Here is a 23,067-nt window from a genome sequence, read left to right as displayed (position 1 = left end):
CCCACTTAAAACTAGGAATATCGAAACGTTGGAATAACAAAAATGATACGTTTATAAATAAGCCTGTACGATCTTTAATTGCCCTCTTATTCTCAATCTGTAAGAATTCCACTTAATATGCGATTAATTATTTCTACTAGAGAACAAATTTTAGGCAGGATTTCTATCGGCTTCTTTTCTTTTCCTCTACTTGAATAGTATAGCCTTTTGCTAGCGCTGAAATTGTAATATAAAGGATTCCATAAATTGAATGTATTTTTAGGCCTGTATTCCTAAAATTATGGACGTGAAAACATGTTGAACTTGGACTTCTAGAAATATCGAATGCATATAATTTTCTTCTCCAATGCATTGTACATCCTCATGTATTCAAGAGTGATGATAAATGCCTTGTCACTGTTCTCTATCTTATAATGGACTCTTATTTTTTCATTCACTGAATAAATAATAAGTCTCGTCTGCACAATTAGCTACTTGGATTTTCATCTTAATTTTTATGCCGATTGGCCTAACATTGTAAGCCCTACTGAAAGTTGCTAATCACACTAACACAAACTGCTTACTACTAAATGTCTAACGATATGGGGAGCGCAAGTAAGATATCATGGCGCAGTGCCAGCACAACCCACCTCGTGAAGGCTAGTGATGCGTAAAACGCGTGTGTGTGCTTCACAGTTATCGCCGTTACTGATGGGGTACAAAACTATGATACTTCAGAGTCGACACCCAAACTTGTGTGCTTTAATTTTTTTGCTGTACTTTACTAAATGGTACATTTCAGTAATATGCAAACACTTATTTATGGTCTCAACACCCTCTAGTTATGACCGCATGTATTAGCACATCAGACACCTGTCGACGATACTATACACCCATAGTAGGCTGTGGGAATAATGTTTGATAGCGTTCACCTTTTCTGTATAATTATTCTGCAAATGAAAATATCTTAAGAAGAAGTTTTTAACTTTATGACTTGGAGCTACCGAAGTTATACTTCCTGCCCAATCTAGCATGCCAATGCTAAATAACCCATCACTAAGTTAGGTTGCAGAATTAATTAGTAACTTCATGTTTGGACTCCCGGATTAATGTTTAAAAAGTTCCATGATTGCAGATTACTAACAAATACAATATTTGTCGAATCAACTTTTGGCTAGAAATATATCAGAAAGACGCAAAAAAATCCCTTCTTCCCTAAGTTGGTGCGCCAAGTGCTATTTATGCTTAAAAACTTTGAATAGTGGATATTTTATACATGCAAAAAGTCTTGAAACTTTACATTTAAACCACCACATTATTTTTACCACACTATGCTAAAAAAAATGTCCATTTGCATTTAAAAAAAAAGGTTGAGAGGTTATTACCTATCCTACTGCTAGGGATTTCTTCTATTTAGCTAAAACTCCATGTATATCTGAAATTTTACATTGAAACTTCAGTTTGCATAGCTCGTTGTGATAAAAATGGAGTTCACTCATCCCCTCACATTTCGCATCTGTTACAATAGGATTTCCTGTTAACGGCCACAGCAAATACATAAATGGCAAAAGCAATTAGTGTAATTTCATTTCACAATTCTTCTGACAATTTACTTAACCAATTCACCATCTTGATTCCGAAATTAGACACATTTGCCACCACTCCTTTCTGTGTACAAAGCTGAAAATGTTTCCTGCGCATGTCTTCTTACGAGTATTTCTCTTCTAATTATTTTGACAATATCCGTCAACCATAGTTACATATTTGTAAAAGTAAATATTGCGTTCGCAAACTACGGAATCACATGAATGATTGGATGAGGAGAACCTTCCGTAACACTTATGTTGCTTAAACCGACCTTTGAGGGAAGAAGCGGGCGGTCGACTCGAACCTGGTGACTGACAAGTGGTCAACATCCCCCAACCCAGAGAAGAGTTCTGTGTCCAGATCTCCCTAGACTTCTATCTGTCCTCGTTTATGCTAAGCAATAAATATGTCTAAATCCAACCAACCTTCAATTTCACCTTTATCCGTCTTTTTAATATTCTTACTAGTGGGTAAGAACTGTTGGCATTAACTACTCCCTAATTATTGCATTGTTTTAAAATGCCATAATCAGGTATGCGCACGCCTTCATCGGGGTGAGGTTCAATCAACTGAACGCGTAGATAAACGCTAAAAGAGGTACAGGAAGCACCTGATCATTGAGAACTCTCATTTTACCGTATGAAGATGGGCCTTATCTAATAATGTCTCTTGACAAAAAATGTGCCTTAAAAGTGGTTTATCAGAACAAATGAGATATTTCTTACTTTTCAAGCTGGAAAATATGGTGTGAATAACCTGTCAAATGACCAGAACCTTGTAGTTCCGTTTTTCCTTCGAGCATAAGCACTCCTCCTCATTTGGAAAGGCGCTGATTTTAGCAGTTGTATTGACACATTCTTTCAAAAGCTTTTAATATCTAAAAAGGCAGTACAATAGGAAAAATCCTGATTTCGATTTATGGTTTCTCTAAGACAACCCTCACCTTGCCGATCTTATTACTATTTAAGGCTAAGCAAGTACGTTGCATTAAAAATACATTAATCTTATGGAATTTATTTCAATGCACCTCAACTTTTAAGGTTATGTGTTCAGTGCAGACTACAAATGGAGGATGAAATTTCCGCAACGCCAAGGCATAGGTGTAGGTGCACTGATAGTATCGGGGCTTTTGCATACAAAATCTTCGAAGTAAGGGTGGAACTTAAGAGAAAAGCGTAGAGTCGGACGCTCATTTTTACATTGCATTTTCCAGTACGAAAATTCCCAGGTTTGAATTCAAAATAAGCTGGTAGTAAATATGTTCCCAATAGCATTGCTAGATAGATCCTCTTAGGTCCAGTCACTAATTACATAAACAGTTCATTTACAGCTACGATGGAGTGCGGCTTTGTGGAAACTGGCAAGCACCTTTAAGTAGCTCTTAAAACCACCGACACAGAACTAGTACAGCCCCAAGTCTTCTTACTCACCTACAAGACTAGATGTGGTTTCATTTCACTTAAGTTAGTGCCAATCACGCTTTTTTTAACAGTCAAAAACGCCTAGCTTCATCTACTAAAAAAAACTTGACCATTTCTCTTAGCTTCATAACTCGTTTTACTGAGTAAAATAAGGTGCAATCTTAGTCCGGACTTATCGGTCTTAAATGAGTAAATAGTAACATTCTGTAAGTTTCTGCAGAAATAATCTCACGTACGAACGACTGAGCACGTGACCAGGAACTAGAAAACTTTCACTTTCGCATACGCATACATCTGCGTTGATGCCAGGATATTTTGACAACAGTCACACTTTAACCAAAATGCATACTGTTGAAGAATGCAGATGATGAGTCTAGTTCTTGCCTTTAAATCTCATTCTTTTCTTTCGCTACACCATATTTCATAAAGTGCTCGTATTTTAATGAGTTCGAAGTTTCAGGGGATCGGGTTGCCTACATCGCATTCGTTCAGCCCAATTTCTTACAAATGCAACTTTATTTTTCGTCAAAAAAATGATTAAAAACTCTTGATAACCACTAGTTAATTAAAATTTAAAGGAAGAGTAAGTTGTCTGAAAGACGGCATTTGAGAACAAGACGTTGATACCCTCAATTAGGAAGCGCTTGAATTTTCCGGCTCTGTGATTGGATTGTCTTCAATACCATATTTTACGAGCAATTGTTGAACCGGCTCCATTACATTTCTGTATTGAGTTACAAACTCCTTCATTGCGTCTAAAACCTATAGGAGCAAGTTTCATTGCATTTTACATATTACATCTATTAACTGTTTAAAATAGTTGTAAGGTATATATTCCTGTCGAAGCTAAAATCATCTATGTATCATTATTACTATACGAACGCCATTCACCTGTATAAGTTAATCAGCAAACTGTTGTTGCACAACAAGACTTTTGATCGCAATCTACTGCTGTCGTGTGAACGTGCTATCGGAATCAAATACCGTATATGGAGCCTGTATACATTGCGTATGAATAAGAAACTCATAAAACTGATGCCGTTTAAATAACCTAAGAAAAGTTAATGAATACAGAATGAAAACGAATGCCGCGAGAAATCTCAGAAAACACGGTAGCAGGGAAGGTTGTTGCTTTGTAAGGCAAGTTTTCACTTAAACTAGCAAGTTTCTGATTTAGTTTAAAAGCCGCACATTAACTTACCTTCTCCAAATAAAATCGGGATATTTTTACAATACTTTACGTCGCCAATTTTACCTTACATGTTTTTGGCCGTGACAATTAAAGCACGCTTTAGAAAACACTGGTTTTTAAATTACGTAATCTGGTTGGCGTTAGCAATACTTACCTGAGTATCCATATTGGGCTTATTGTAAGCCAAACGCAAAAGAAAAGAATGTTTGTCAGGGAAGAGTGCCAAACCAGCCTAAAAAGCATTGCTTCAGGCTTAGAATCAAGCGGATGAAAAGGATATAAGGCTAAAATTCAAAAGAAATATATTGCCCACTAGATTATGAAGCTCCGTAATGAACATTCACCAACATACTAAATGGTCAGCAATCTATACAAAGGCAATATGAATACAAATTTCAAATGCACTATTTATATTGCATTGTACGTCTATTAGATGGGGTCTCTACAGAATCTTCACAACATGGTAATTTACTAGGATACACAGCTAGAAACATGTTAAATAAAACACTTACGTAAAAGAGATTCTTCATTATGGCATTGTGATGCTTCATTAGCGTTTTTGCATAAGCGGCGCGTCCGATCTCCCGCATATTACGGTCGGAAGATGTGGGTAGTTCAACCATCACCTCAATTACCAATTCTATTGCTCGTGTTAGCCATAAGAGACCAATAGACCCCGAATTATCATTTTTGTTGACTTTGGCTTCCTTCTCCTTGACCAACATTTCTTCAACGGTGGAGGCTTTGTATTTCCCGCATGAATTAGTTATTTTCTTGATGAATTAAAAAGGAAACATTAACTAAAGGAACCCGCATGCAATACTAAAGCATAAGTAGTAGATTGTACAAACAACATGATTTGCATAAAATTAGTAGCTAAAAATTGGACACCATGGTAAATCAGTACATTTATACCAAGGATAATAAAAAAGACCACTTCTACGGATGCTAAAAGCAGTTCGGGAAACTAGAAAAGGCCCAAGCGGTGGAACCCAAAAGTTATTAGTTGGACTAGTTTGACCAAATTCGATTACAGAAACCAACCTTTATGTTTCCCCCAACGTCATTTTTAATCAGATACAAAGCTTTACCTTGGAGCTCTGGGAAGATTATCACATTATATTAGAGGAATTACCGCAAAATGCAACGATATTGCTTGCAAACTGTGTCAATGATTCAATATTAAGAACTACTTCATCCGTCGGGTTTTTTGGGAAATTATCAAAAAAAGTTTCCGGAGCTTCGCACATTTCCCCACTTCCTCGTGATCCCAGCCTCCTTGACCTTCGGATCAAAAGTGGACTCGCCAATGTGCTTATATAAACAAACACTCATTACCTCAAAAATCGCAAGTACTGCGATACTGTTTAAAAAATTTAGGGCAGTCATGTTTCAAAAATTTTAACTTTACATTATTCATGCCATGTAAAGTAAATTTATTAACGGATTTTTTAACGCCTAGTAACAGATGCTAGGTAAATATAATCAGTTGGATTGTGTACTTTTTGTTATTTTTCATTTGATTGCCAGCTTAAAAAGTTGACTAGGAAACTGAGCCGCTGGAAGACGGTATGTATCGTGGAAGTGTGGTAATGCATATTATTTGAGCTACTTTTCTTCTCAGAGGGCGATGGGACCTCCGCTTACCACCCAAAAGGTTTGCTTAAACTATCACTTAATATCGTTATTTGATTTTTTTAAATGTATTTATTAGTGACTCAATGTGTTGCATATAATTTGAAGCGAAACTATTTGAATCGTGCAATTTGTGTTATATTGTAACTTTTCTTACAATAAAGAGTCATTTATCTGCATGCGTTTAAAGTTGCTTATTTACATTTGTTATTGGAATCTCGATGGCAGTGAATTGCATACTGCAGGTGCACTGTTGTGGTCCACATACAAAGTTGTTGCAGTTTTTAGTAAATTGAATTGCTTTTTACTACTGTAGCTACTTAATAATACTTTGAGCATGTCTGCTATGAACAAACCGGAACCTTTTGTAAACAATTTCATTAAGAACTGCAAATTTCTGTGCTGATAAGGTGAATCACACTTTTAGGATTTAGAACATGTAAATTCCTTGGTGAGTGACACTCTTGATGTCTACAGCTCTTATAGTATTCATAAATGGGATTACCGATAAGTTTTACTGACTAAATCCTGTTTTCGTCCTACAAGACTTTTCTGAAGTTGAGATAAGGCCTACTAATGTACAAAATAGTTCATTCGTAATACATTGGAGAAGTGGGATAACATGGGGATGTTCAGAGTGTGAAGCCACAGGACAGGACTACAAACTGTTGGGACTAAAGTACCAGTTGGCTAAACGTATATCAAGATAGGTTTCGACTAGCTGTGTGGCCCCCTTCTCTTTTGAACAACGTCCCAACTCCGCGCTATCAATATTTTGCTCCTGCGATAGCGAGCCTGTGTTAATTGTAACGTGCCGTATAACAGGTTTACAAGTCCAACTAAATTAACATTATGAGATGATTGCTGTTTATCAGTGGCAGAAAGTGGCGCAAGACCAGGATCGCTTCCGCTGCAAAACAAAGCTCAATGGGAATAATCTACTTGACAGTCAGTTCTAAGTAGTAGACTGTGTTTTGAAACGATTACCTGAAAATCAAACTACCTGAAAAGAGGATTATCAAATTCTTAGGCTATGCCGTAAATCGTAATATTTGAGAACAACTGTAATTCGTCGAAACTTGGCGTCACTCTATAGGCAGTTAGTATGCAGAACACGTTTTTGCGGATTTGCCAAAGACAAACACTGTTTTACGCCTTCTGTAGACGATCACTATCTCCTATGAGCAGTAGATTTCTTCCTTTTTAAAAGTTTTATTTGATAGCAAGCCAATGTTTCAGAGCTCTTCTTCACCTGGATTGGGTTCGCTTATCATTGCTACCGATGCAGCTGCCGGAGTATTCCTTGAAGCTGAAATGCGCCTTACATTTGTAGAAGAATGTTACTAACACATTGAGGGGTCGGTGGGCTACAAATATGGATAGAATGGTGTCCCTGGTGGAAGTACAACCTGGGGAGGCCAAAGAGAGGTGTAGCTGATAGTACAATCGCTCGCCTTTGGACAAAAGAAACAGATACACGAGTTTCTACTTGCATAGATGAATATTTGCCACAATTTCTTCCCTTTTTTGGTATTCAAGAAATCCAGTTTTATCACCCCTTAAAACGTTAGCATTGTTTTCTTTTCCAAAAGGTTCTATTGTAAAATGCCACCGTGGTTTTTTACTCATGTTTTTTACTTCAAATAAACAAACACGATCCACCTCTTGCTGATTTGCCCACACCCACCGATTCCAAATAAAAATGTAAGTAACACAGAAAAAGATTAAGAAATCACAAGAAATATTTAGGTGTCGAGATTTAAAGACGCTCCGTACTCATTGTGGTGTGTCGACGTCAGTTTCCTCGTCTGAAAGTAGGAATAATTTTTACAAAGTTAATTTGATTCTGCCAACAAAATTGTCGCAAATGATGTTCATACATTTCAAAGATGTATCTCAAGTTTACATAACAAAGTCAGTTAATACACATGCACTCAAAAATTTCAATTATGAATTTCATGATGCAATTTATTTTGATGGTCGTTCCGCATCCCTTTTTAATAGTTTCTTCGTACAAAAGAAGCTGCTACAAACAGCTTTCATGAAAGCAATTTACTCACATATTTATGGGTTGTATGACCCCAATGCTTTAACCATGAAAGCGTCTTCTGCTTCACTTACTAAATGATCTTCAGGTATCATTAGATTGGGAAAATAAACTGAGCTCTGTTGCATCCCCAAACATAATAAATCTGCAATTCTTCCCAGATTTTGTGTCATCCCCCTTTGAGCTCATAATTTGTTTACGGCCCGTTCCTCCCTCCAAAACAGGCGACGATTCATGGGCCACAACAACCTTTTTCTTAATGCCGTGATTATCCTCCTGAGCATTATTTGCTTGGGTGATAGGTCCGTTCCATTCTTCATGAACATGGAGCTTTCGATATATGCTTTGCTGATAGAGCTTGGGGTTGATTGTCATGTAATTCTTTTCCACCTTTGCATAGCCTCCATCAGGTAGTCGGTACAGAAGACCATTGCAGGTGGATTTTACGTGACCGGTAGAGCTGGAAGAAGCATCATCAGATCCTATTTGTTGCTTTTGGACCGTTGTCTCATTAGCGACAAATTTTGAATCAGCATTGGTAGGATTAGGCGTAATTATGTAGCCGATTGGTGTGCCTTCACTGGAGGTTGCGATAATGGGCAGCTTTCTACCATTTGTAAGAGTAGAGGGAGCGAGGAGGACGGCTGAAGGAAAACCGCCATAAATATCGTCCTCACGATGCAGCATCTGAAGCGCTCCATGCATTGACGTTTCTGTAAAATTGAATAAGAAGTAACGTTTATCACTTCTGCAAATGAGAATCTTAGAAAACTCAAACACGTTCCAGATATTTTTCGAAAAAGCATCAGTGAACAATAAGCATTTACTTTGGTAATAAAAGATGGTTCAAATTTAAAATCAGTGAATAATTGTTAGCATATGAGCTCACCAAATTAAGTTTTTACGTATGGAAAAATATAACAACCACCTCTTGCAAAAGGCACTATTGATTTCAAAATGGCTCCCAGAACAGCGGTAGCATCTTTAATGAAACACGGTTTAATTATTTAAAATTCATCTAAGTTTGAATCTAGCAGTGGCAATTATCCGGAACACTGCTTCTAAAGTACCTTTTGAAAGGAAAAGTAAGATCCATAGGAATTTCCCAACGATTGTAATTTCATGTTGTCATTCAGAATTTTCGTCTTATTGAGTGTACAATAAGCGAAATTCATTAATCATAACCCTAACAAACAGTTCAATGGTTTGAGTTGTGATTTGCAAGTTCTTTCGACGCAGATGGTTAATTGGTAGAATGTTGTTCACTGAGGAAATTCCATTAGTTATAGTTTTAAAGAAAATATTAGGACCAAAAATACATGCAGAAACCTTGATCACAGTCACTGTTAACTTTCTTATCAAATCTCTTAAAACTAACAGAAACAAAACTGCACTTAGGGAAACAAAACAATTTTTGAGCTCTACTAACCGAAAGAAGAAGAAAATATTTCAGACTGCATTTTTGCTTGGCAATGACATTTAGAGCATGACGCGTTGTTATCCAGATTACAAAATTTTGGAATGTGATGGACTAAAAGCCTCACAAGCACAAAATAATTCACAAACATTAGATACAAAAAGTGCATAAGTTGTGCTGCACCAGCAAAGTTATGTATGCTTAGTAAAATAAGCAATTACACGTAGAATGTTCATTGACTAAAAGTTGCAAGGTTGTCATCAGTAATAATCCCTTAGTGGTAATTAGTTAAACTATTGGAAAAAGTCTAACTACCAGAATTTTACTGCGGACTGTTTAACTGTTTTTAAGTATAAAATTGTAGCTAGAACATTTTTTTCCAAAAAAGATGAACCCATCTTCACGCAGCCACTTGACGGTAAAAGCAGTCAGTCCATGATACTACTAGCCTATTTGACAACTAGAAAGTACCATTTATGAGAATGGCATCGTCTTTTTGGAAAACGTGACCAAATGTTAATTTACATGACGCTGTAGAAATAATGTATAGAGTATACTAAAAGTCTTAGAAGACATTGAAAGAGGTTGCGAAGCCCAAATTTAACAATGTTTTAATTAGGATCTTTTACAATAAATGCCTAAAATGCATATCATTATGTGGAAAGTAAGTAGTATGGCAAACCGCGAAATACTGCCTATTTAAAGGATACCCAAATACTTTTATGAGGCCATTTTTTGGAGTTTTTTGACTTATTGAAATTAGCTGAATGCGCTTGTTTGTTTTAAATAGTAATTACCTCAGCGTCAGTCTTTGCCGCCTACCGCAGCGAACTTGGATTACAGAAAGTCATGCTTTTCTGATTGTGGGCAGAGTTTATTGAGAAAAGGCTTGCCAACCGAAAAACATGCGCAGATTAAATTTAGTGCAAACATAGTGTAAAATTACTCTATTTTAGCAGATTTTAGTGAAGTTTACTTTTTCATTTTGCTATATTGATAAATGCCTAGTTGCGTTTAACAGTTAGTTTTGTTTATTCCCCCATTTTGAGATCGAGGCTCTTGAATCTTTTCTATCTTCACTGTGCTTATTGCTTATTAAGCCTAGTTACCTGTCTTAAGATCAAGTGAAAGCATATTGCACAAAACACAAAGTATATTTAAATAAAAGGCATAAATAAGGGAGTTGTAAACTAAGCAGGTGATTATATCAGACTATCTAGTGGTAACATTTTGATATTTCAAATAGGGCCATCCACATAGTCATAAAAATTTAGCCATTTTAATATATGTTAATTAAAAGATGCACACTTAATTCCTTGGTCTAATTTTGCAGATACCAAAATGGGGCGTCGAAGCTTCAATTGCGTTACCGGATTATTTGTGCCAAGGCTGCAAGTTTTGTGAGATGCAGCGCCATCTACCCCAAAGTGATATGGAGCTATTTTAATGTCCTATGGCAATAAAAGTGAGAATGGAGGCTGAAGAATATTTAAGTTGCGTGCTCGAATTGTAACTCGTGTGGTTTGGCTTTATTTTGACATTTAAAAGCTAACGCTATATTAAAGTAAATTGAAGGTTTGAACGGAAGACATTTGAAACATGTGAGCACGCATTTAGCACACAAGTAAGAAAGTTTAATACACTTGTCTTTGTACTTAATTCCGTAGAATTTCTGTGGTAGCAGGAGGGTGAAGAATCTAAGCAGCCGTTTGGTTTAACGTCTTAGTTTAATACAATTGCGTCTCTATATTTCAATCCAAAATTGATGGGCAGGAATCCCTTTAAGTATGTGATGAACAGAAATGCCACAATTTTTAAGTGACATAAAATCAAATTCTGGGTACCATAGGCAACATTTTTCTCAAGCGTAAGTTTTGGCATTTTTTAAAGATTACGCAATGTCATTTTAACTACTTTTGATAATTCTGGCTAGATGTAAAAGGCGCTTCTCCGGAAAGAGTTGATACGGTGCTCTGATGATCTGTCATGGATAAGGAAACAATTTGCCAAGTGAAATTGCACACTGAAAATGCAGGAAACTATGAAATTCTCAATTTAGTTTTATTGAGTGACCAGTGAGAACGAGAGTACCACTATTATCTTTTGTTTGTGGATTAAATATCTGATGAAGTGATTCACTAACCGCGATATGTATTTAAATGCACTAAGAAGGTTCTAGAACAAGTAGTTAATTAAGTTAATGAAAATGCTAATAATTTAACGAAGAAAAAGAGGTGTAAACACTGTAGCAAAAAAAGTACAACCTAATGAGATTTGCAATCAACTCCAAACTTTATTGGACTTTTCTAACACCAAAATCAAAATAACTGTACGTTTTGTGTGAATTTAACAAGAATTGTTATACAACAATTCCTGGTCGAATATTGCAACTTTGACGAGATCCTACATAGCTAAAAAGGAATAGTCAGACGAGTGGTGGTACACAATGGGTACCGGGTTTGTATACACGCTTTTTCATACATTGTATGCTTATGCATAGATTTCACTCGATAAGTAGAAGAAACTGCCTTTTTTGAAAATCATTGGCTTTTGCATATGTATGCGTAATGATAATTAAGAACATTAAAGCTAGCTAAATCATGTACCGTGTAAGGTAGTAGTAAACAGCCAAATGCTAAAATTTGTAAATATTCTAACGATGTGTAGGTTTGGCTTCAAGTCTATGATACACACAGGAAAATAATATACGCAGCTTTTTTCAGATCCCTGGTTCAACCTATTCTGATGTAATTGCGTTAAGTAGTTAACTGTAGAAAAATAAGCTCTGTACAACTGCCTCCTGAAGGCAGTTCACCGAATGTACAACACCATCTATTGCAGGATCTTTCTGACCGAGTGACTCACCGGAGCAAGCGGGTGCCATTCACGTTAAGCTGTTTATATGAAACATGATCAATAGAAATCTGCAATATTCAAATATGTATGTAAGAATCGAGACGACACCTAAATAAAATTGTAACATACCATTATTAGAACTGTAGTGTTGATTCGGCGAGTGTTCCTCAAAGTTTGGGTTCCTTTCCGTGTTAGTGAGTATAAAGGCAGCTGTTTGTTGACTTTTTTTCTCAGTGGTTACTTCCACTCCGTTCAAACAATTTAGGAATTTCAATCGTTTTATTAGTCTTCCATCACAATTATTTCCATAGACTAAGATATCCTGTCGACGTCTGATAGGTTGCCGGCAACGTAAAAATACAATTGCTGTAATAAGTACAAACGAAATAATTAAAGCTACCACTATCATGGCTGTAATAATCAATAGATCTCGGTCTCCGACGGCACCAACTCCGTGTCTAAAAGAAAAATTGCTCGTGTGTCTACCGAGTCCTTTGAAATGAGTGAGCTGTGAAAGAGATCCGTCAGCACTCTCATTTTGAATGATATCAATTTTAAGTATGGTTGTATTACTTCGTGGTTTCTTGCCCTTATCTGAGGCCTTAAGTGCTAAAACGAATGATTTAGGTGGAAATTCTTTAGAAGTATTTAGGAAAAATGATTCCGTTTCATTCGATTCAATCATCGTAGATTTCAATTTATTAACGAGTGGTTTCGCAAGGTAGAGGGTTCCAGATGCTTTATCCAATGCGAAATATTCCTTCTCGTTGCCCTTAATTATCGAGTATTCTATTTCTCCATTCACTCCACTGTCTAAATCAACAGCTTTAAGGTGAGCTATTTCCTTTCCGACAGTTGCGTCGCTAGACATATTGACTTGCACGATGATACTATTGGAAGATTGCGGAAAAATCCACACTGGTGTATGATCATTGACATCTTGAACACGAACTACTACGTTTGCGAATGCTGACAGTGAAGGATGTCCGTAGTCAGCGGCAACCACTGTAAAACTCAGAATAGGTGTCTTCTCTCGATCTATGGGTAAAGTGCGAGTGTAAATTTCTCCGTTCGAAGTAATTGCGAATAGGCTTCCGGGACGGTATTCGTCGGTGATTTCGCTACCGAAGTGCGGCGACTGAGGATGATCGGGTTCACTTATGCTGTATTGAACGCGGGAATTCTTCGCGCCCGCATCATTGTCGTTGGCATGCACGGACCCGATCTGCAAGTCGATAGTGGAGTACCTAGAGGCTCAGGCAAGGAAACGGGAATCATGTCTTAAAATTTTTCCAAATACAATAAGTCAAACACACTTCGTTATTCAGACTTAAGTTGCTTTCTACTTCTAAGAATAGTATAATTACTGAATATATTATCGATAAGGAAGGAATTTCATCAAATTCATTAGTTTTCGGGTAAGCACTTTAACTGTGATTTCTCAATATTTATTTTACACATTTCATTATTCAGCCTCTAGTTTATGAGCCCGAAATCTCGGTATAAATCCTGAGTTTCCACCTGTTCTGAGACTTAATCTCTTTAAATATGCAGTTATTAAGTAGAGTTGAACCCAATTTAGCTTTACAAAATTTAGTGCGCTGTTGATTTAAATTTTAATGTCATTCACCCTTTGGATTGTAATTTGTGTTATGCCACATCTCTATTTGCAATTGCGACATTGCACAAGAGTCACTTATTTTAGCAGAATTTAGGCTAAAAGTTCGTTTGAAACGGGCACAAGCAAAGCTAACTGCTTAACAAGTACTCAACACTAATCGTGTGACTTCAATTTTGCAAATAAAACACGAAAACTTCTGGCTTAGCAGAGAAATATGCACTAAATTCTGTACCTTCTCTAAACGCGCGTTTTGGTATTGCTCAAGTGTTAGAGAGTTTATTTTGCTTTACATCACAGGCTTGTACGTAAATAGTTATAACATCGAAATGAGTTGCTTGGAATATTTTATATAACCTTGATTAAATCACATGGAGCAGCTTTGTTTAAGTAAGTTCTGTGTTTCTTGCAATGAATAAAAAACAATAAAAATAGATTACAAATAGCACATTTGGATTACGGTCGACAATATTTTAATTTGGGTGATGACTCTGCAATTGATGCATGCGGTGGCATATTTTAGTCTGATTTTCCACTTGTATGTGGCTTTAAACATAATTCTCATCTATTATGCTTCCATTCTCATTACCATTCTTGTGGGCCTAGGATAAATCTGCTAGTAAATACTTCTTTTTATCCATTTCAAGGTAAAGTTACCTAGCCTAATGTTTGAAGGGAATAGTTGCTCCTCGGCTCCAAAATCTTTTCGATTTAAAGTGCATATTTTACGGATACATTGAAGTTACTTTAAGTCGAATACCGCTTTAACTAATCAAAAGTCTAATCTGAGCAGAAACGCATATTTAATGCTTGATATTTTTGTAAATTGAGGAATTATTTCCTTCTCGAATTTAGGCTTGAGAAAGTGCTTGTGTTTTCAACCCGTCAGGATCTCCGAGACATTCCCAAAGGGGGCAGATTAGACATGGCGCCACAAGCTAATCTAGGCTAACCAACGAATGTTTAGATTTATTTCCCTCTCCTCCAAGAGCTAGGCAAAAAGTCACAAACTCTCCTTTTGACAGTCACCTAAACGCGTAAAAGCATTTAAACTATGGCTTTACATCCGACGAAAATTTATTAAGTCTAAGACTTCATAAATAGTGTTATGGAAATAATTGCTTTAACATAAAACAGTTGTAAAATTAAGCATAACATTCTCGAAATAACCATAGTTTAAATCAGTAAACACTAAGCTTTGGATTTTACACAAGCGATTACCACCCTAACGGAGTGATGTGCGTGTGCTGTCCATAAGTGCAGTTTAAGAACAATTCGGAAAACGAGTTTAAAATGCACCGTTTTATGGGAAGTGAATGAAATGCATCATTCCTCTTGAACGTCTCGTAGTGTTCTTAGGTGAAGTTAGGGCACAAGTTAGTAGTATGTACTAATGCCTATTAAAGATACGGAGTCAAAGGTCTTAAAACCTTCATGGAAGTACGGCGATCTCGTCTAATCACATACAAATGAGTTGTGGAACAATATTTATTTGCGTGTTCGAGTGAAACTATTTGTTTTTATTGGTATTTGTATTTCAAAAGTGACAGTACATTCAGTCATAAAATGCAAAACTCCCAGAAACCAGTTCTTCTAAGTAGAGATACTTATAAATTCATGTATGCTCACGCAATATATACTTCTATTTATTGCACTTTTAATAGTAAAAGGCGAGCTATCATTCACTGACTATGATAAGAGTGACGTGGATTCATGTTTATCATAAAGTAAGGGTTGGTCTCTGTAAATCTTAATGAGGAAAGTCAAATATTACTTTCGAATCCCTACCTTAGTGGCTATCACATGTCTCTGACTATATTATGATGCTTTTGATAAGTACTACGCTGGAATCCCATAGTTTGTTTCGATTAAGCAGTTTGCGCTAGCAGTAAATCTAAATTATTTGCTCACTGAAGAATGTAAATTGTTGCAACTAATGATTAGTAATAAGATTACGTGGATCCACAAATAAGATTGGGAGAAAATGAGTTTAACCTCTAACTAAAGGTCTGAAATTTTGGTAAAGTTGATCGTACACTAACTGATCAGTCTGCAAGTAGGTTGGTTTTCTTCACGCGGTGACTTTTTATCAGAGTGTACGATAGGATAAGAGTATACTTTGATAAATAGTGGTGGCTAATACCTTACAGTCCATGTAAACGTAACAATATTTTAGGAAAACATCGAAATTTCAAGAAGCTTTTGACGTCCAAACTGCTTTTGGTAAATAATTACGTGTTGTAAAACAACCAACAAAAGTGATCATATTAAACACTTCCCACAAGAGAGCTTTGATTTTACATCTGCCAAATGAGCCTGGGCCGCACTCCAATTTGCTAATGCATTCATAGTCGCAGGATGCAATCTTTATAGCGTTCGACGCTCGTAGCAAAAATAAGCATATATTTACCTGAATCGCGTTTCAGTAAAACCATTTGCGTTAGTCAAGATTTTGACTTGTATTAGCTCATGACCATTGCCAATGTGTTAAAACACCCCTTCCAAAGTTTATCTTGAGAGGAAATATATGGTGGATTATCGTCAACATCGTTTGCATGCACAAGCTTTAAAATCTTCCCACGCTGCCACCTAAACAAAGCCGCGACCTATTTTATTGGGAGTATACATCTACTTCTAGCTGAACTATTACAACGGAATTAATTTCATGCCAGGTCTTTATATTATCAGCAAGAAGGAGATATTTTCCAACTTGTCGTTGTGGTTTTTCCCCAGTTTGATTGACTGAGCAATTTTACCTTTTTAAAGTTGCTCATTCGTGCGAATAAAGTCAGTGCAAAATAACGCGGCAGTCCGCAGAATTATATCAGTTTGTGGAAATGCATATTTGATCTGTTAATATAATGTTGCACTGGAAGATTTTATTCCAAAACATTTGTACGTAAAGTCTTTACAGTCGCATAAAAGTTTAGATATGCCTCTGCAGTCAAAATATTACCTACTTTAGGACGCATATTATCAAGAATATATTGAAACCCTTTTTCACTCTTGGCTAAGGTTAATTTGTTCGTACGTAGATAAGTCAGGGTGGGATTACAGTTTGGAACATTTAAATCACCTGCTTCAAAGATGAGTCGTAAAACAAACATGGCCATTGGCAAGTGCTTCTGGATGATTGCAAGGCATAATCACTTCTCATAAATTATCAATGCCATAATAAACGTACTGATTGTTGCGGTCGTTGTCCCTCCTTCACTACGAATTCATAATTGCTTTGATCAAATTCCGGGACACAATCATTTATGTCGTCAATCGTGATTATAACGGTGGTGGAGGCAGAGTGAATTGGGTTGCACGATTTCCCGTTTTCACTTTTATTTGCCCCACCTCCCGCACAGTCCATGGCCACCACAGTAAAATTGATTGATTCCATTTTTTCTCTGTCAAATATTGCAGCTGTGTATATTTGACCTGACACTGGATCTAGTTTAATTAACTCTTGCAAATCATTTTTCTCCTTGATTAAATACCGCACCGCGCCATTTAGACCGGTATCCGCGTCTGTGGCTTTGACTTTACCAATTATTGTATTGACTGGGAGATTTTCCGAAATTTTTAAATGGTAACGAGATTGAGTGAAAACTGGGGGAGAGTCGTTTAAATCGTCAAGGTGGATAACAACATGTACGCCCCTTGAGAGCACTGGCTGCCCTGAATCATGGCAAGCTATAGTCACAGTATGTGCGTTTTTTGCTTCCCTGTCCAGACGCCGCGATGTGACAAGCATATACTGATAACGTGCACCGGGAAAAAGTGGCTGGACCACGAAGAATGGGTGGGCTGTTACGCAGTGGGCATCACTATAACTTGAGCCACCTTTCTTATCCCTCCAGCGTTCATCAGCATCTTCAATGTTGATTGTTGCAATCATTGTTCCAACTGCGGCATCTTCGGGCAAAAGTAAGTCATTTGTATTGCACCATCGGGGTAAATGAGAATGGACTGTTATGTTGGGGGCGTTATCATTTACATTCTTCAATTGAATACGGAGATCGGTCTGAGCAAAGTGCACACCATCTGTCACTTTAACTGGAATAATATATCCTACGTCCCATCCTTTGCGAGATTGCACAGTATAAATGGAAGTGAGCGATCTTACTTCAGGAAGTAAGGGAGCCACTTCATAATCCAAATCTTGAACCACCGTGATCGCACCTGTTTTTTCACAAATGGAAAACAACCGCATCACTTCTCCACTTGCCGTAGAAGCATAGCTGTAGATTAACCGAGAAGCATCTGAAGGATCATTGTCTTTAGCCGTCATTGCAAAAATTTGTGTCCCAGGGGCAACGTCTTCTGAGATCTCGATGGAAGGATGCGACTCTGGAAAGAATGGTGCCTGATCATTTATATCGGTGACTTTTACGATGATATTCAGCGTGCCTGTTCTGTCTCCAAATGCTGCGCCCTTGTTGCTTCCATCGATGGCAATCAGTAGTAAACGGTAGGAGTCTCGGCGTTCTCGGTCCAGATCACAGTTCACTTTTAACTGTAGATTTAATCTTTGCATTTCTCCGTAGGCGTGGTCCGTCGATGCGATAGAAAGTATGAACAAATCATCAATACTACAAGATTCGTAGTTTAAAGAATCGCTACTAACTTCCACCTGGGGAAGCAGTTCATATCTAATCGGAGCACTTTCAATACTTAAGTCTGGATCTGTTGCTTCGGGCAGTAGAATAGTCGTCCCAATTGGACTATGTTCGGGAATTTCAATTTCTAAACTATCTGGAGACCACTTTGGCGGATTATCATTTACGTCCATAATTTTAAAAGTTATATATACAAGTTCTGGTTGACTAGAGGGGTTGGGATCTCTTTGGCCTATGACCAGAAGTCGAAGCGCACATGCGAAACTTGGGTCGTTTGATTCAAATGTGTGAGTAAATGCACTTGTTGGTTCAGATGAAGAATCACAGCAAGTCCCCATTTGTTCGCATAGTGCTTCACGATCTATTCTACTTCGTACAAATAATTGCCCAGATGACTGATTCAGGCGTATATAGCGTTCTTGCCCGAGGGGTGTAAACTGCACGCCGGATGAAGTAGATATTCTGGGACTTAGTTTATCAGCAAGGCTTCCTATCAGCGTACCGATGGGCAATTCTTCATCCAAGGAAAAGCTGACGCTTATTCCGTGCTCCCCATTTACGTTGAAACCCACGGTGGTACCCACAGTCTCGAATAAGTACGCCAAAAAGATTACATTGGAAACTAGCATCTTGAGGTAAATATCCACAGCATTGTGTGTGCATTGGCGGCTAATGGGTTAGTGTTAATGTGCTAAAAAGCAGGCTTGTGAGCCGCCGGAAAGTGATTGGCTGGGAGGTCCATGCCACTGATACCGCGTGGGTGCACGCGATTCCGCGCGCAATTTCGTGTACGCTTATCAACTTAAGTCCGGTGGAGGAAAATTATGAGGTCGAAAACCCACAACCAGCGCGGAGGGATGCCGAAATGTCAGAAGGCTTTCGTGCCAAATGCAACCTGATGTGTTCCAGTACAAGTTGTGGCGCCAGACCTATTTATGTATTCTGCATCACTGATTTAATTGTTCGAGATATAAGTTGGAGCTTTCGGAAAGTGATATTAAATTATTTGCTCCAATAATACAACTGTATACTTTACAGTCCTGATCTCACAAGCACAGGCAATAAATGGGAACGCATCAGCGATGGCTACATTCATTAGCGAACTATTTAGCCATTCATTCAGCAAAGTATAGAAAAGACCAGTTTACGACTACTCTTGAAAATGCAAGTCAAAATTAACTTTAATTTTTGCAGAAATGTTTAATTTATTGGAATTTGCCAATGGTATTGCAGTTTGCCGAGTAGTTATTTGAGACTTTAATGCATCGTTTAATCACTACAAATTGTCAAAATTTGTCCCATGTAAGAGTCATTTTTTAGGGACTTCAACGTTAACTCGAGCAATTAAAGTAGTGAAATATATCAATGTTTTTAAAATTGATATATTTACACTTAACTTTGCATCTTCATAAGAATGGATCTTCATCTTTTAAAGATGTGGCTCAACAATCAACATGATATAATTTGTAAATACGCATATTGAAAGGGCTTGTCTTCCACTTCGAGATTGGAGTTTAAAACCACTGCTTTGCTATGGCCTTATAGAATGATTACAAAGATAAATGCCTGCATCGCTTTCCAATCGTTCTGGTTTAATTTAGCTTCTTCTGCTATATGCAATCTATAATTCCGAATTTCTTTTATAATTATTTAATCTAAACTTCTATCCCAAAATTTTTGTGGGGTCTTAAGAAAAAAAGTTGATTTTAAATACATGCATTAACACCTTGCAATATGACATTTAATAAATGTGAGGAGTATTATACCACCACTGATGATTGTTAGATTAAAGTGCACTGATTTGGCTCCGGTAGGTATTTTTCCTTCTTATCGTTCATTCTAATGATAGCACCAAGTAGTATGCAAACTGCGAAAACAGCACACGGGCGGATACTTTTTGTCAAAATTTTATCGAATGGAACACCAGAGGGTGTTATCAATTTACTTTTGTTTTCCCAATACTTATGTTGTTCATCGTTGAAGGGAGGGACAAATAGCAATCATTTTGAGAAACCGCCATAAACTTTAGGAATTTAAAAACCCCCATGCTCTAATGCAAGACTGTGACCATATCTTAATGACATCGACGACATCCCGTTACATCTCAGGGTTCCACAATTTATTTGAATCTCGGATATATATTGATATTATCCAACTATTGCTGCATCAAAACCACTTTTCTAATAAATGAAATATCAAAGTCCAATAAAAGCAACTGAAATGCTAGAATTAAAGATGGTACGGCGGAGGAGAAAGGCAAGTTCGTTTCCATGCCAAAGTTCTCGTCGCAAACACTTATTGGGAAATACAATCACGTTCTTCTTTATCCTTAAGGACTGATATGGACTGACTTTATCTGAATAGATGTCAATGAGCACACCATTGAAAAGGAACAGTGGACACAATTATCTTTTTCGTGAAAATAATTCATCAAAAATACCAAAATAAAATATTGATTCGCGAGGGCACACATGCGCATGTGAACAAGTGTGTAGCTTAACATTTTAATTCACATGGCGCTTTACACAACGCATGCATTAATTTGGCATCAGTGAATTTGGAAAACTCGCTTACTTTGACAGTTTTATCAATGGAAATGAAGTCATACACAAAAAATGCATTCAACTCTTGGTTGCGATTTCAGACTGGTATTCGTACTTGTGGCGGCGTTCGCTCAGCCAAAAGTTTGATGTAATTTGACTCTCTGTCACCTAAAAAGTGTGTTCAAACAAACAAGTATCGCACATTTCCTTGCACAAGTTGGGCTTGTTCCACTTTTGAGTCACACATGCAAAGTTTGAATGAAACAACTTAAGGATAGCCTGCTGCATTTATTCAGCATGACTCAGGATAAATTATTCATTTTTAACTAATATGCGATTCATATAAGTGAAGCTGTCGGCCTTTAAGTAAGGCGTTACACCTTAATCACTTTAGTTTATTTATTTATTCTACCGTTACATTAAAATGATAACGAAAAGACATTTATCAAACCAGATTTTTGCAACCAATGATACTTTGTATCAGTTATTTGCTTATATTGGAGAAGAATGTGAAAAAATGAAAACTAACATGCATACATATAAATAAAAAAAACCACCTTGTGATTCGCTTAATATGCTAAGGCGTTAAAGTAAACACGGGAACCTATAAACAACAAAGCGTGTTAAAACTCGTCTTTATAACGTTGACGCTCCGTGGTCCGTTTAAGTATTTAGTTGAATTTCTTAGTGTCAGCCATTTCTCTAGGAAATTCATTTAACTACTTGCTAATGCCACGAAATTCACACTTGAATACAAGGTCTTGGCGTAATTGAGTTATTTTAATTATAACCAACGGAATTCTGCCATGCACAATGCCTACCTCTTAAAACATGCTATTTGTTGCCTTGAAAAAAAACAGAAATGTTACCTGTTAATCATACAAGGTGAACCTCAGTCACTGGCTGATTCATAATCCATGTGGGGGAGAATCTTTGGACCTGAAGAAGCACAAAATTAACAAAGAAGATTTTTGAATTGTGAAGTATTTAATATCACACCTTTGATAAACTTAGACCCTCTAAAACGAAATCCATTATAATCTGGAGATTACTGGAAGCTATTAAATTTAGTCTGACAGAGGACTTTGCATTGGTATGATAAAGGCCCTTTAAATCCGGTCTAAAATCCACAGATTTTGCTTCTTTTTTGCAAGTGAACAATATTTTCTCTGATAGTAGGAGTGCCAACTGTTATTTTAATTTTTTTTTTAAATTGATAGCGGGTAAATCCGCGTGATGCTTAAGTGAAATGGTAAGTGACAAAACACTTGTGAAATCGACAGAAATCGCTTAGAATTTCTCCCTAGCGAGCAGGCCTATGGGTAATGAATTTTGACTTGCTTTGCCTATAAACATTTAATTTAATTCTTGCCAAAAATAACCGGTCGATCGAAGTTAACTAATGGAAACCTTAATTTGCAATTTTCAATTTAACACAAACTGGACTACACCTCAAGCGAGATTTTCTGTTTTCTTCACTACTTTTCCAATCTTTAGTAAGACCAGCCTCTTATTGTCAAACGTTTCTCGGGATACAAAATTCAATTTTTAAGCTGTTTGTGTCCGGTTGAGTTGATTTTATCACTATCTTTCATGCCTTCCTTTCAACTTTTGATTCGTGCGCGTATGTGCGTAGGTCGACATTTTGTGCAATGTTTGCGGGAAGTGAATAATTGATGTAGGGGAAGATCTTAAACCATCCTACAGCTCCAGCAAACCCCTCAATATATCGTGCACGCTTGGGAAATCACAATTTTCCCATTCTTCTTCTTCTTCAGCAGGTGGGATAAATAATTCACAGCCACATACACATATAGTTGGGAGATGTCTTTTTGTTTTAATTGTCCTCGTTCCACTCATTATAGACCGGAAAACAGGTGAACGCGAAATTATGAAAGGGTCCTCACTCTACTTTTTCCCAGTAGAAAGTAATTAGATGCTCACTACAGACTGCCTAGCTTTGTAGTTAATTTTATAAAAGAAAGTGTATTTTCCAAAATAGGTGAATGGAGGCAGAGGAAGAAATCAAACTCGTTAATCATCGTATCAATTTTATTTGATGAAATAAAGAGATCCGCTTAGTGCGTCATCATTGAAATTTAAATGAATGAAATAAATATAAATACAAACCCTGGTGAGCAAATTAAACACAAACTGTGGTT

At 37.0% G+C, this 23,067-nt stretch overlaps 3 protein-coding genes across 3 annotated transcripts; all 3 read right to left on the bottom strand. All coding sequences in view use genetic code 11, as the record gives it.

Moving 5' to 3' along the window:
- Positions 1-2,325: 2,325 nt before the first annotated feature.
- On the bottom strand, positions 2,326-5,429 carry EGR_01337 (Pleckstriny domain-containing family A member; the record flags this gene model as incomplete). Its single annotated transcript, XM_024490586.1, has 5 exons — positions 2,326-2,433; positions 4,334-4,411; positions 4,692-4,952; positions 5,224-5,279; positions 5,315-5,429. The coding sequence occupies 5 exons, from the start codon at positions 5,427-5,429 to the stop codon at positions 2,326-2,328; spliced, it is 618 nt and encodes a 205-aa protein (XP_024354910.1).
- A 2,161-nt stretch (positions 5,430-7,590) lies between these two features.
- Positions 7,591-8,566, bottom strand: EGR_01336 (hypothetical protein; the record flags this gene model as incomplete). Its single annotated transcript, XM_024490585.1, has 2 exons — positions 7,591-7,622; positions 8,062-8,566. 2 exons carry the CDS (start codon positions 8,564-8,566, stop codon positions 7,591-7,593), a joined length of 537 nt encoding a protein of 178 aa, XP_024354909.1.
- Positions 8,567-11,188: 2,622 nt separating this feature from the next.
- EGR_01335 (Protocadherin-11 X-linked) lies at positions 11,189-18,991 on the bottom strand (the record flags this gene model as incomplete). The annotated part of the gene is made up of 3 exons (XM_024490584.1): positions 11,189-11,301; positions 12,708-13,359; positions 16,937-18,991. The coding sequence occupies 3 exons, from the start codon at positions 18,989-18,991 to the stop codon at positions 11,189-11,191; spliced, it is 2,820 nt and encodes a 939-aa protein (XP_024354908.1).
- Between the last annotated feature and the right edge of the window lie 4,076 nt (positions 18,992-23,067).

The sequence above is a fragment of the Echinococcus granulosus genome (genome assembly GCF_000524195.1).
Source record: "Echinococcus granulosus chromosome Unknown EG_S00005, whole genome shotgun sequence".
Taxonomy (NCBI): domain Eukaryota; kingdom Metazoa; phylum Platyhelminthes; class Cestoda; order Cyclophyllidea; family Taeniidae; genus Echinococcus; species Echinococcus granulosus.
The sequence above is the reverse complement of the archived record's forward strand: the minus strand, read 5'-3'. Positions and strand labels throughout refer to the sequence as shown.